Here is a 13,904-nt window from a genome sequence, read left to right as displayed (position 1 = left end):
TTGGAGGGTGGGTCGATTTGAGCTGGCCGGAAAATCCAGTTAAACGCTAACTATGAGAATTGACGAAATGTGGCTTTCAACTTAAAACGACAATCGCGCTCTGGTCGTTTTACTTTGAAGGTACTATCCGGAAATTGAATCTTTGGCGTCAGCGAAAAGGCCGCGGCAGTAAAGATGTATGGCGTCACAAGCTGAACACAGAGGCAAACAAGACTTGTAACCCGTAAACCTCGAGCTAAATTCCCGGAGAGAGGCAGTGACACGACGCCGGTACACGCTGCGGCCTGACATGGACGTCCAGCGTGGGTTGTAGACTTTGCATCGGGACGAAGGTGAGCCGCGTCCGTGTTCTTGCCCCGACATGCCGCTTGCTTCCCATTCATTTGGCTTCTGAAACAGGTGCACGCCAGACGTCTTCCCCCCCGCTTCTGTACGCCAATAACGCGTCACTCTTAATTTTAAAGTTCACCTCCGAGACTATGGACAAATGCCAATGGAGTCATTTCCATCCAGGCAGGTTAAAATGGCATGTAGTCAGTGAGTGGTTCGTGTGTTAGTGCGGGCCTGTCTGTGGTGGTCATGTCAGGCGGGTTCTGCTTGACAGTCCAGGATGAAGCCCCCAAGCAAACATCCCAGCCAACCAACAAGACGTGCATTATTACACGTGACCTGCCCCGCTCACTTGATTTTACTTTCATCCTCGCCTTGCAGCTGACGCAAGCACTTTGAGCACATCAAGTGTCCGGCAGAAGCTGCTCCAACTGTGTACTGCGTGCCATTTTGGTGCAGTTACAGCCACCCCACCACCACCCACCCCCTTTAAAAAAAATCCCTGACGCAAATGTGAAAATTTTTCAGTAAAAGTCTTGTTAGAGTGGGCATAAAAAGAGTAAGTCAGAGTAAGTCAAGTACCGTACCAGACACTTGTGTGCCACCATGGAAATGAGCTACCACATCCAACTGACCTGAGTGGACCACAATGTGACTGTCGACCAAAATAACTACAAGATAATAGCGCAGGAATTAATATGGCACAGTTGGGGACCTCTTCAGTCCAAAGTGCAGTTGTGGAACCAAGTCAATGTTCTCATCAGTTTTGTTTTGATTTAATGTCTGCGTTCACGACTGAAGTTTTCATTTCCACTCACGTTAAACTTTTGTAGGGCCGCTTTTGATTGCTTCACAATATGCACAAATCAAACAGTGCTTCTCCCCTCTGCATTCTCGCCTCGGGTGCCCAAACCTTTCTGCCGGGGCACTTTCCATCTTGAGCCGGGCATCGGGAAGTGGACCGTCTGCTCAGTCAGCAAGGCGGAGGTAAACATACCGAGTGAGTCAGGAGGAGGAAGAAGAAGAAGAAGGGAACATTCCTGGCTTAGACGAAGGAAGCAGGCGACACAAGGGCAAGTCAAGCGGACAGCGAGGCACAAACATTCAGAAAAAAAGGAATAGGAACCAACATCAGCGTGAAGAAGGCAAACAGGTTGCTTGACGTGTCGCTTGAAGGTGACGAGCGAGCGAAGGTATCGGCTGTTTTCCGCACATGCTGACGCGAGTTGAGTGACGTGTTGGCTGCTGATATGAGCCTGGACCGCCATACAAGTCTGGACCGCCATACGAGTGGCGAAGCGAGCGCACGTGCTCGTTCGCCTCCCGGTGTGTGTTGTTTGCTCAGGGTGGGCCGAGCAACGGCTGAGCAGACGCCGTAGGCAAAATGAACAAGGAAGAGTCAGGTTAATGTTTTGGAGTGTCACAGAGAAATAGCACTTCATCTCTTCTCTTTGCTCTCCTCCGCAGAGGATGGGCCCCGCATGCCGCTTTCTTAGGAGATGTCTCTGGGTCGGCTCCTGCGGCGCGCCTCATCCAAGGCCTCCGACCTCTTGACCTTTAACCCTGGTGCGGCGCAGCGCTCGGGCCTGGACGGAGAGATCATTTACTCCAAAAATAATGTGTGCGTGCACCCTACAGAGCCGTTGCCGGGCCTGGCGGAACACCACCCAGGTCGGTGTGCACCTGTTTGCATGTGAGAATGAAGAAAAGATTGGAACCTCAACAACGTCTGTAACGTTCGTTAAGCTTCCACTCTAATCTTCTTGCATGTTGTGAATGTACCAATGCCAGTTTTGTACCTTTGAGTTTGCTCTTTCCCCCTGTGTTGTGATAACGCCCCCTGCAGGCTACCTGTGCGTGCACGTGGAGAAGGACGAGAGCCTGGGCACCACTCTCATTTTGACCTGGGTACCCAACTCGCGTATCCAGAGGCAGGACGAAGAGGCGCTGCGCTACATCACGCCTGACAGTTCGCCCGTGCGACGCCACGCGCGGCGCAGAGGCAGACGGTAAGCGGTGTCAGGAGTCACCTGGTTACTGTTGCTGCTCTTGGCAATCATGACACCGGAAATGAAACACCACCCGTGGGAGGAATAAACCTCTCTCAAGAGTCATATAAAGCTTGAGGGCTGAAAGTTTGTACATTATTATACTTGGAAAGGACACATTTGCCATACTCATTAGACTAATAAAGTGTCCATTGTGAGTGTCAGCAATGCTGTTGAACTTGCAGTGCTGTTGAACTTGTCCCCGCAGAGCGCACTCGCGCCTGCCAGCTGCGCAAGTGGAACAAGAAGACGAAGAGAATAACCTCACTTGCAGCTCCTCTGCGGAGAGCCATGGTTCGTCGGAGAGCGGGACGGAACGCCCCCCAGCGCAGCACAAGCGGCTGGGCGACGAGGGCGACGAGGGCTCCTGTGAGCTCTCGGACGAAGTGAGCACCGTGGGCTCTGACTCGGACACCTTCTCCTCGCCCTTCTGCTTGTCACCTGTCAGCGAAGCGCTCTGCGAGAGCGGCAGCTCTGTCTTCTTGGACAGTGATAGCAGGTTAGTGTGTTGTAGCTGTGCAATTTTTTTTATAAACTCCCCTGACACTCTTTTGACAATTAGCCAAAATTCAAACATTGAGCAAACAAAAAAGTCACTCAAATCGGCAATGGGTGAGTTACAGTTACACGGCGACTGCAGGTAAATGACATCACAAGGTGGCAGACACAATCGGGGCTGCACGTTTACTCGTCAAGACTCATTCTGCGTTTATTTGTGACTTCTTTGTTGAACATTTCCACTCACTCTCGTTGAAAATGTGTGTGCACGCGTACGTGCGTGTCGCTGAAGCCTTTTTAATCTCTCGGCCCCGGCCGGCCTGCCCGCTCTAAGTGTGGCCAGTGTGTGACTTGGCAGCACTCTCAGCTTCTAACATTTACTCTGTGCTCCCCTCGCCTTCTTCTGCTACCCTTTTTTTCCCCTCTACCCTCGGCTCCATGTCCGTCCCGAGTGTGTGCATGTGTGCGCCTTTTCCCATACTTGTTCCACCCTTGTTTTTCCAAATGTTAGATCTTTTCCTCTCACTTGCCCATTTCCAATGTTTTTTTTTCCTGCACTTGTGTTGCCCACCTCTCAAATATCCCCCCCCCCCTTCTTCCCTTCCTCGAGTCTGTGTGAAACTCTTTGATTTCGAGCACGCCTGCCTGCCCGGGGGTTGTTGTGCTGGGCTGAATGTCAGCTCGTCGGATTAGAGGAGGGAGTGAGAGAGAGCGAGAGGAGAGGGGCCAATACCCTGGAACTCTCTCCATCTCCCTTTCTCTCTCCCTCACTTTAATTGACACCGTTAAGGGGGCCAGGAACTGGAAACATGTCACTTGGAATCGTTCAAAGAGAAAAGGCTTGCCTATGAGAGAGCAAAATTGGATGAAAGTGTGTAAAGGGGGTGAGGGCAAGAGCGAGGAGAAGAATCCCCAGGCAAGCTTTTTGAGGAGTTTCTTGACACTTGTAACCAAAGTAACAAGTGTCTGCTGCCAGTCTGGCCTCAAGCGAAGACGCTACATTAGGGGCACCACAAGTCATCAGAAAGCCTTTACTACTTTGCAAACAAGACAAGAATGGATTGTCCTCATCGATCGTCCTCGTCTTTCAGAAGTCGGAGACGGGTCGCTCAAGTGTCACTCGCATGTTTTTAATTTGTGCACATTCTTGCAAACTCGGCGCTGAATTTGTTACGTAAGATTTATAATTACAAGTCGCAAAGAGAGCAAAGACAATGAATTTGGTGAATGTTTTGAATAAAGTGTGACTTAAGTTTCAAGTATGAGCAGCTCATTTCACTCATTTCAGCACTTTGCGCTGGTTCTCACCACTCTCATGTCAGGAGACATGTAGGGGGCAGCAGCATGGTCATTAGCTATGCGCCATTAGCGCACATGTGTGTGTTTGTGTGCACGCGTTTGTGTGTTGGAAAGAGAAAGTCATGCCACCTGCCAAACGTTCAGCAACTCGGCCAATTTTGCCTGTTTGAGCATTCTGGTCTTTCCCTGCTTGGGCTACACTTGACGTGTTCTTGAATTCACCAGTTAGCTTTTTGTCTTCCCTACAGGGAGCTGTCGGAGGAGCTCATGCAGCAGTCGGTGAGCTCGGCCTCTAGCCTGGAGAGCAACGGCCAGTCGCAGGGCGCTCGCTGGGAGGAGCAGCAGAAAGTGCTGGCGCTGGAGCAGCTGTGCGGCGTCTTCCGAGTGGACCTGGGCCACATGAGGTCGCTGCGCCTCTTCTTCAGGTAAGTGTGAGCTGAATGGCAATTTATCAAACGCAACTGCAATGCCCTCCTCCTCCTCAGTGACGAAGCCTGCACCGGCGGCCAGCTGGTGATAGCCAGCCGGGAGAGCCAGTACAAGGTCCTCCACTTTCACCACGCAGGCCTGGACAAGCTGGCCGAGGTTTTCCAACAGTGGAAGTGCTGCAGGGAGACACAGCAGGTGGGAAATGCGGCAAAGCCTCAACTGACGCAAACAAAATATGCAGCCCAATCCATCACTCGCGTCTCAGTTGAACATTTCCACAAAAGCTTGACCTTAAATCCAATCAGTCTCTTCCATTCTTTTCATCTTTTCTCCTCTTCATTCCGATGCCTAGTTTGCCCGTTCCGTCCTTTTCCCATCACCCCCTGCTCGTCTGTCTGCCCACGCCAGGTGTCGAATGAGAAGTCCTGCATGCAGTTCTTCATCCAGAGGGCCACACTGCCGTCGGCCGAGAGCCATCCCGAGGAGAAGCTCTACCGGAGGCTGGATGTCGGCTCATGGCTACGACATCTCAACCAAAACGGCCAAGTGGAGGAGGAGTACAAGCTGCGCAAGGTGAGTCTTTCTCCTTCCAGAAAAGCTGATCCTGACCTTGAGCTGCGATGGATCATCCATGTCGACAGGTTGTCAGCCTGTCCTGCTCAATGTGACTTTCAAACGTCACAATGTTACAGGCAATCAATCTGCTGAAGCCAGTTTCTCACAGCCCCCCTGGTGCCTGCTATAATGACATACAGTAGGATTGCAGGATTATTATTATTATTTTTAGAAAAGACACGACATTCTCACTATTTTTGCTTTGATAATACCTCTTGAAAATCATGTCAGTGCTTGTCTCATGCCCAGCCTCAGCGTCTGGCTTAGGCTCTTTGCGCCCACCGCGTTTGCCCCCACACCAGGCCATCTTCTTCGGGGGTATCGAGCCATCTATTCGCGGCGAGGTGTGGCCCTTCCTCTTGCACTACTACAATTACGACTCCAGCTCGCAGGAGAGGGAGGCGTGGAGGCTGCAGAAGCGGACGCACTACCACGATGTCCAGCAGAGAAGGTGAGGTTTTGTCGTCTTTCCGACTATCACATGGCTGCATGATTGGCTGCCAAACGTTGGTCAGATGTGCCTGCGGCTGAGCAATCAATGGGAACAACGAGGCGGCGAGAGGGAGGCGGCGGGTGCAAAATAAAAAGCTCTCTGGAGGAAAAACATGTCAGCGCTTATCAGATCGTATTCTTCTGTCAGTAAAAGTTAAAAACACAGCTGCGGTATGCATGAGCGCACACACCTCCCGTCCTCCACCCGGGCTGAGCGTGCACATAATTCCACGCGACCGTAATCGGACGGCTTTGATCGGTGTGGCCTGTTATTGTGTCAGCTTGTCCCATCACGCTAATTAAAGGCCTTTTGAAAGGGTTGTTTGTCGAGAGCTGCCCACAGAGCCTCTCGTCCGTCATTAGCGGGACAGGCGCGTGTCTCTTGACCTCACTCATGATTCCTCATCTGTTTGAAACAATAAAGTGACGCAATCAAATACGAGACGGTGATCATTGAAATGGGCCCAAAAACAGATGCACACAAAAGTAAGAAAGTCTAAAATACACCCAAAATAAATAAACACCAAACAGAAGAAGTTAGGTTTGCTGCTCGTTAGCTTGTCCAGTGCACCTCCCGAACTATCCAGGGAGGCTCCACAAAGTAAACATTCAAAGTGGATCCATTTAGCCAACTCATTGCTGCTTAGCAATAAAACTCTAGAGAAGCAAGCTTGAGAGGAGAAGGTGTCGCGGGGAGGCGCGCAGCGACACAAACACGCCGCAAGTCCAACACTTGCATGGCGTTGCGTCAGGTGCCTGCCTGCATGCTCGTTATTCCTTGCGGGCGGATGGGCGGGGCCGCGTGCAAAGCAAACACTGTTAATGAAATCCCTTTTGCTCGTTAGGACTCGGCTACATTTAGTGCTCAAGAAGGTGCTTGGAGCATTTATTGCTGCAACAGCTCAACATGGACATAAGCCTTTAAAGTCAATAGCAATGCCTTGTAAATGTGCAAAATTATTGGGGGAAAAAAGTATGTAAAATAAGCAATTCAGCAATTCTTTTCAAACATGTCTCATGTACGTCAAAGCGAGTCTCCAAATTTCCGCGACGGGCTTTAATACGCACGTTTTTCCCGCCGCCAGGTTGAACATGAGCCCCGAGGAGCACAGCGACTTCTGGAGGAAGGTCCAGTTCACGGTGGACAAGGATGTGGTGCGGACGGACCGCAGCAACCAGTTCTTCAGGGGAGACAACAACCCCAACGTGGAGATCATGAGGTGAGTGCAGGCCCTTCTCTCTGCCTGCTCGCCCTTCCTCCATCAGTCACCCTCATTTTTCCAGCTCATCTGTGGGGCGGAAATATCTTAACGAATTCCCTCCAACTGCAGTAAAAAAAGTGGTTGCATCTTGAATCAGCCGAACCAGTAACAGGGCGGGGCTGCACCATTCAATCCTCTCTTCGGCTGGTTGGTCTTGCTCGGCGGCCTTTTTGTATTGTGACATGAACAGAAAATGTCCTCGAGGCTTTCCTTCTCTGTTTTTCAGACAACTTAATTATGCATGAGTGCTACCAGAGACACTTTAAAGTGCTATCCATAAAACAAAACAAAAAAACCCCACAAATGCACGCATGCACGCACGCACACAAGATCAGTAAATAGCTCTGTCGCGACCATAAGGGTTGCTATAGCAACCACTTTAAGTAGTGCTTGTTGTTAGTGGCTTTTTTTGGTGCATGTCTTGTTTTTTGGGTTGGTTTTTTTTTTGCAATTAACCACATGTTGGAATGTTCAGTACGGCCGGGAGGGACGCTGTTTTCCGGCAGCGTCCATAAAAGATGTCGTCATGTCTTGAAGTCATACCTACGGAAGAGGATTAGGGCCAGTGAAGAAAAATAAAACAAGGGGTGACAGGATTCTGCCTTTTTTTCTCAGAATTCCGACTTTAAAGTCAGAATTCTGAGAATAAAGTTAGAATTCTGATTTTAAAGTCAGAATTCCCACTTTCTAAAAAGTCAGAACCCGGTCACCCCTCTTTTTTTTCTTCTTCACTGGCCCTAATCCTCTTCCGTAGAATTCCGACTTTATTCTCAGAATTCCGACTTTAAAGTCAGAATTCCTGTCACCCCTCATTTTTTTTTTTCTTCACTCGCCCTAATCCTCTTCCGTACAAACCAGCATTTTTTAATTATTATTTATTTCTTTTTCTTTTTTTGCCATTAGCAATTTTAAATTCCCATTAAATATAGTACCTGTGTAGGTACAGTAACGGCAAAAAGATTTTGTTGACCATGAAAGGAAAACGTAATGCAGTGGAAAATGCGTTTTTGTTTGCCTCAGGCGCATCCTGCTCAACTATGCCGTGTTTAATCCCATCATGGGCTACTGCCAAGGCATGTCGGACCTGGTGGCCCCACTCCTGACCGAGATCCAAGACGAAAGCGACACCTTCTGGTGCTTTGTGGGCCTCATGGAGAACACCATCTTCATCAGCTCGCCGCGGGACGAGGACATGGAGAGGCAGCTGGTGGGATCGCCGAGCTCGACCTAGCGAGTGTGTGTGGCCGGCCAGCCCTAAGTGTGCGCTGTGTGTGCGCGCAGATGTACCTGCGTGAGCTGCTGCGCCTGATGCTGCCCGACTTCCACCGGCACCTGATGGCGCTGGGCGAGGACGGGCTCCAGCTGCTCTTCTGCCACCGCTGGATCCTCCTCTGCTTCAAGCGCGAGTTCCCCGACACGGACGCGCTGCGCATGTGGGAGGCCTGCTGGGCGCACTATCAGGTCTCGAGACAAAAACGCTCACAAATGAAATGACTCATTACAAAAGGATTCTTTGAAAATATAAATTTGAAAACCTACGCCGCCCGGCACATCCGGGAGGCCGTGCGCACGCGCCAAGTGGCAGAAAATAGCTCCCGCCGAGCGGATCGGCTGTTTATAAGCACCGCGGAGGAGATCGCGGAGCCTCATTCGACTTCCAGCGGCCGGCGAGCTCGCGCACGCCGCCCGGCACATCCGGGAGGCCGTGCGCACGCGCCGTGGCCGAAAATAGGTCCCGCCGAGCGGATCGGCTGTTTATAAGCACCGCGGAGGAGATCGCGGAGCCTCATTCGACTTCCAGCGGCCGGCAAGCTCGCGCACGCCGCCCGGCACATCCGGGAGGCCGTGCGCACGCGCCAAGTGGCCGAAAATAGCTCCCGCCGAGCGGATCGGCACTTTATAAGCACCGCGGATGAAATCGCGGAGCCTCATTCGACTTCCAGCGGGCCGCGCACTCGCGCACGCCGCCCGGTTCAAATTTTCTAAGTGCAACGCACAATGAGATGCATGAGAAACGGCCTTGGTTACCATCACATTTGAAGCGATGAATACGAAGTTAAATTTTATGACTCGGTGTATGAGTCGAGGTCGATTTTTTTCGGTCGATTTTGGATCGAAAAAGGTCGACCAATACACCGGCAAATACGGTAATAAGCAAGATGAATCCCAAAGCATCCCGTATAGTTTTTAGTTTCCCCCTCCAAATCAAGACGTTTGTGTTGATGTTCTTTTTTTTCCTTTAGCCACAAAAGTGAAAAGCTAAGGGCTCTCCCTTTTCCAGACGGATTACTTCCACCTGTTCCTTTGCGTGGCCATCATCGTCCTTTACGGCGAGGATGTCACTGATCAGCAGCTGGCCACTGACCAAATGCTGCTGCACTTCAGCAACCTGTCTATGCACATGAACGGAGAGCTGGTGCTACGCAAGGTGATGCCTTTCATTGCACTTGCACCGCATGCATGCGCATGGACCGCCAGCTCGTCTGCGTGCTTGCTCACTCACTCGCCTGTTTGCTTGCTCGCTCGCTTGTTCATCGTTCTGCTTGTCCCATTCATTTGCTTTTGCTAGCAAAGTTGCCAGTTGCAATATTGAGATGCAAAGTATTCAACAGTAGGGTCGGAAAAGTCACCAAACAAAATTTAGCGACAATATAACTAGTGAATGACTGCTCTTTTGTATGCTAACGCCACTCTGTTTGCAGTCAAAATTAGACCTTTAAAAAAAACATACTGACAAAAGGACTGGAGTGAATCAAGACCACAGATGAATTGCTCAGCTCAGGTAGCATGCTACATGCTAACATAACAGGGTAGCAATTTGAAGGGGCAAAAAAATTCGAGATCATCAGTGTGTCAGATTTTGAGGTATATTTAGTGATTGGGTAAATCATGTTTTATTTCTGTAACGTTCTAAAAAAAAAAAAAAAAAAAAAAACGTAAAAAAAAAACCCAGAAGTGGTTCCGTGCTTGTAATTGACCAAAATAAGTGATCTGGTGTTACCGTGGCAACATCCAAAGTGCTGTCGCTCATTCGTAGCCAGTTTGCCATCTTGAGGATTTGACGACCCGCCCATTTTCGGTCAATATGTTTTGTGTTGCTGTTTGAAAATGTGAGCTGCCCACTCGGGCGAGTGACGATTGACGACGAGCGTGTGCGCTGCCGCCCGCGTCCTCATTTTTATGCATGCGGCTCGTCTTCTGCTTTTGTTTAGCTCGCATTTGCATCTTTTTTTTTTTTTCCATAGCTGACAACCAGAATGACCATGAAGTTTTTTTTTCCCCTCAAGGTCATTGCTTACATTGAAATCCGCCGCTTGTTGTGAAAATGCGCAACAAGCTGTTTTGCATCCACTGCTTCCAAGCTCTCTGGGTTGATCTTGTTCCCCACCCCCACTTGGTCCGTCCAGGCACGCAGCCTCCTCTACCAATTCCGCCTCCTACCCAGAATCCCTTGCAGCCTCCACGACCTGTGCAAATTGTGCGGGCCGGGCATGTGGGATAGCCGCTACATCCCTGCCGTGGAGTGTTCTGGCGAGCACGCGGACTCGCAGAGCTGCCCTTACGGAGGCACGTCCACGCCGCTGGCCTCCTCGCCCGCCCCTGCGTGCACGCCCTCGCCCTCCACAGGCGCCAAGTCCCTGGATATTTTCACCTTCAGGAAACAGTCCTGAAATGCGTGTCCTCGGCGCCAGGATTCCTGGAGTGTCTTCCGCTCACCGTCTCGCCCAGGACACCTTTTATGTGGCGCGTTGTCAGCCGAAAGCCGAGGTGGGCCGGGCCTCGCTTTCCAAGTGCAGCGGACAATCGGCAGCCTTTGCGAACTCACCGAGGCGCCTTTGTCATCAGCTGTTTGTGAACATCTTTAGTAGAAGATGAATATTTTTCAACACAAACCCCTCCCTGCACCTTGGAGGCTGATTCTACTTTCTCTCTCTGGATGCAAATTCATCCATCAATCGTATATCATGTGCGCTCAGCCATGTCCACACAGGACTCTGTTAAAAAATCGACAAACTCGTTCACCCAATCGCCCCCACCCATCTGCTTCTTCTTTGTTCTCACCTTACGTAAGTGACAATTGCTGTTGTTTCAATTCTGCCCAAATATTTGTTTGCTTCACTCCCACTTTTTTTGCGCCAACTCTTTAGTGCGCGTGTCTGTTAACTGGTGTAACCTTTTAAAACATCTGGTAATAAGTGGAGCGTAGAAGCACCCCCTGCACCGCCCCCCCTGCGTCCCCCATTCTGTAATTACAGCATTCATCGTGAAGATGGAGCTAAAGAAAAGCAAGAACTTTGTAGCAGAGATTCTTGAGCGATTCTTAAAAGGGGCTGTGCCACATGAAAGCGGCTATCTCAGTTTTTTGGTGGTTTGGGGGGAAAAAACAATGAGGGCAAATCTTTTCTAAATGACTCCACCTTAGATTGGCCTGACTATAGTGTGCTGCTGTGACACTCAATGTTATTCGTTTCAAGTCAGATGACTTGGAATGGACCATCGGTTAAAAATCAAGGGGTGATAATCGCATCTGTCTGTCGAAAAGTAAAGAACCGTGTGCACTTTGAACGAAGGCCAAGTGTGCATGAGGGCAAGCTGTAGTTGTGTTCATGAATCATCAGGTGTCTACTACCTAAATCTTGTCGAGCCTTCAGGGATTGCTGCTCGGGCTCGCTCACCATCAAGACAAATAGAATCCAAAATGCTGAGGGCTACTTTCAACCACAGCTGAACATTTGGCCTGCATTCTATGTGTTTGCGTGTGGAGCGGGTTAAAGTACTCTGTGAATGCGCCAGGTTGTCATTTGTTCTTACATCACTGGTCGTGGAAATGAGCCTTTTTCTTGTTATTCATTATAAAAAATAAAAATAAAGCTTTACCTTCAAGAACTCGCTGGATTTTTTATTGAAGCTAATGACAAAATGCACTGCATTATATGTTTTGTTCGCGCAATGATTCCTCATTGATTTCTCTCGTGTCGCGTATGAGTGATGACGACGCTCATTTTGCTTCTGAACCTTTCCAATATGCGTCAAAGGAGAAGCGCTTTAAAGTTTGCCTCAATTTTACGTGAAAAGTTTTCATCTTATCAATCATTTGTATTATTTCATTTCCTCACCCATTTAGAATCTATGAGCAGAATCGATAATGAAATCAGTCGATGTGTGTTGAAATGATTTTAGCAGCCGTTGCGCTAACGCGCGTCTCGAATGCATTTCTTTCTTTGAGCTCGTCTATCTGGGAATCACCTTAATTCCTGCATGATGTCGCTCAGATGGCGTTCGGGGGGAAAATGAGGCGGAAACCACTTGAACCTGCGCCCCAGCGGCACCCAGCTTTTCATGACAAATGCTGACTGTATGTGTGATTAAAGTGCTACGCCGCGACCCACCTTGCACCACCCTCCGCCTGTGGCGTCTGCATGCAATTAGGAGCCATTAGACGGCGAGGCCCTCTGAGGATGAATGTGCATTCAGCAAAATGAGTTCACGACGAAATGACGGTCTGGATGGAAACGAATAATACGCCACCTATTATTAAATCGTATCTGTGACCAGCATTGCGTTAGCTAGGTTGTGACATTAAATGGGTCTGATTGGAGGAGGGGCACAGGCTGATTGACCAACTGCAAAAAGCAATTTTGTTCCTCAAAACCGCACGAAATGAATGTCAGTTCATCTCTATCTATTTCGCTCTGTAGGCACACAGAAACTGCATTGGCATGGTCAGACAGGAACGCCTTCAGCGAATGACGGGGAGCTAGCGACTCCTCCCTCCTGCATTCCAAAAATATGCGATTTACTTTCATTAAAATCCAAAGCCATCATCTCGCTCAAAGTTCGCTGGGACCGGCTCCGCCTCTGCCAGGAGTGTCATTAGGATGAGCACGGCAGGAAATGAGCTGATGTCAGTTGCAAAGGAGAGCTTCCGCTGTCCGTGCGCGTCACGCTGCTGCCATTAGCAACAATGAGCGACCACAAGCGCTTTTTCATAACTTGAAATTAGCACTGAAATCACATTGAGTGTCTCTCCTATCGTATTGTCAAGGCGCCATTCAAAGACGGGTTAGAAATGGATGTAGTCGTTACAATAATCCCACGTGAGTGCAAACGATCTAAAACGTGTTGTCGCACTTTTTAGGGTTTGCAGGACTGTTCGCTCCCATTATTTCTACACAATCCTAATAGTCAAACTCATTACACAGAGCCGAATATTCTTTATCCTCTGCAAAAAAAAAGACAAAGAAAAGCTGCTAAATCTTTTTGAGAGAGGGCGTGTGTGTGTGTGTGTGTGTGTGTGTGTGTGTGTGTGTGTGTGTGTGTGTGTGTGTGTGTGTGTGTGTGTGTGTGTGTGCGCGTGCGTGTGTGTGTGTGGTGTACTTTATTCGGTCGTGAGTGACGATGACGCGTTTGCGATGTTGCCAATGATGCGTCGTTGCATGGAGTCCCCAGCTGGGCCTCAGCGGGCCTGTGGGACATGGAGCTCTGACGCAACTTGCACCCCCCCCTCCCCCCCCCGCCACTGGCAAAGTCAATACACGTGCGTGCGTGTGCGTGACAAGGGCATAAAATCTTTCTTTAATACTCCACTCGTCGTGGTGCATTTCTTGATACCTCTACTGATGGTGATGGAAATCACTTTGAATGTCGCATGCCGAGCCATTTGAAGAAAATGTCATGTTTGGATTCGCAATGAGTATGAAGGAGAAGTTGCTTTATCTGGAGCGTCTTTTGTATGCTTAACACATCATGGTTGTGGTTGAATAGTCTCTCATTGAAATCTAGTGAATGATAATGAAATGTGCAGTTTGGAGTTGCTGAGCGGCTTTGGAGGAGCATTTCGGCAGCCATCTCAAATACTCGTTTATAAATGTACATTATTGTAAATGTATATTTATAATTTTATATAATTTTAATTTATAAATGTAGGCAA

At 49.4% G+C, this 13,904-nt stretch overlaps 1 protein-coding gene across 3 annotated transcripts; it reads left to right on the top strand.

Annotated features, from left to right (window-relative positions):
* Positions 1 to 118: 118 nt before the first annotated feature.
* On the top strand, positions 119 to 11,860 carry tbc1d16 (TBC1 domain family, member 16). Of its 3 annotated transcripts, XM_088358056.1 has the most exons (14): positions 119 to 332; positions 1,798 to 1,896; positions 1,969 to 2,001; positions 2,177 to 2,339; positions 2,587 to 2,877; positions 4,424 to 4,600; positions 4,661 to 4,799; positions 5,013 to 5,177; positions 5,522 to 5,670; positions 6,797 to 6,931; positions 7,994 to 8,180; positions 8,255 to 8,434; positions 9,255 to 9,401; positions 10,381 to 11,860. In XM_088358056.1, the coding sequence occupies exons 2-14, from the start codon at positions 1,830 to 1,832 to the stop codon at positions 10,642 to 10,644; spliced, it is 2,097 nt and encodes a 698-aa protein (XP_088214182.1). In that variant the 5' UTR covers positions 119 to 332; positions 1,798 to 1,829; the 3' UTR covers positions 10,645 to 11,860. The 3 variants fall into 3 exon arrangements, with proteins under 3 accessions (XP_088214182.1, XP_088214181.1, XP_088214183.1); XM_088358055.1 differs by having other exon boundaries at positions 120 to 332; positions 1,798 to 2,001; XM_088358057.1 differs by having other exon boundaries at positions 120 to 332; positions 1,798 to 2,001; positions 10,261 to 10,530.
* Positions 11,861 to 13,904: the final 2,044 nt, after the last annotated feature.

This window comes from Syngnathus floridae, chromosome 17, assembly GCF_059516105.1.
Source record: "Syngnathus floridae isolate MCC-2025c chromosome 17, RoL_Sflo_1.0, whole genome shotgun sequence".
In the NCBI taxonomy this organism is placed as follows: domain Eukaryota; kingdom Metazoa; phylum Chordata; class Actinopteri; order Syngnathiformes; family Syngnathidae; genus Syngnathus; species Syngnathus floridae.
Note: the sequence above shows the minus strand (reverse complement) of the source record. Positions and strands in the feature narration are given on the sequence as shown.

Coding starts and splice junctions, on each gene's coding strand:
- tbc1d16 (XM_088358055.1), top strand. CDS start 1,830: ATGTCTCTGGGTCGGCTCCTGCGGCGCGCCTCATCCAAGGCCTCCGAC. Junction 2,878..4,423: donor TTCTTGGACAGTGATAGCAG/GTTAGTGTGTTG, acceptor TCTTCCCTACAG/GGAGCTGTCGGAGGAGCTCA. Junction 4,800..5,012: donor GCTGCAGGGAGACACAGCAG/GTGGGAAATGCG, acceptor TGCCCACGCCAG/GTGTCGAATGAGAAGTCCTG.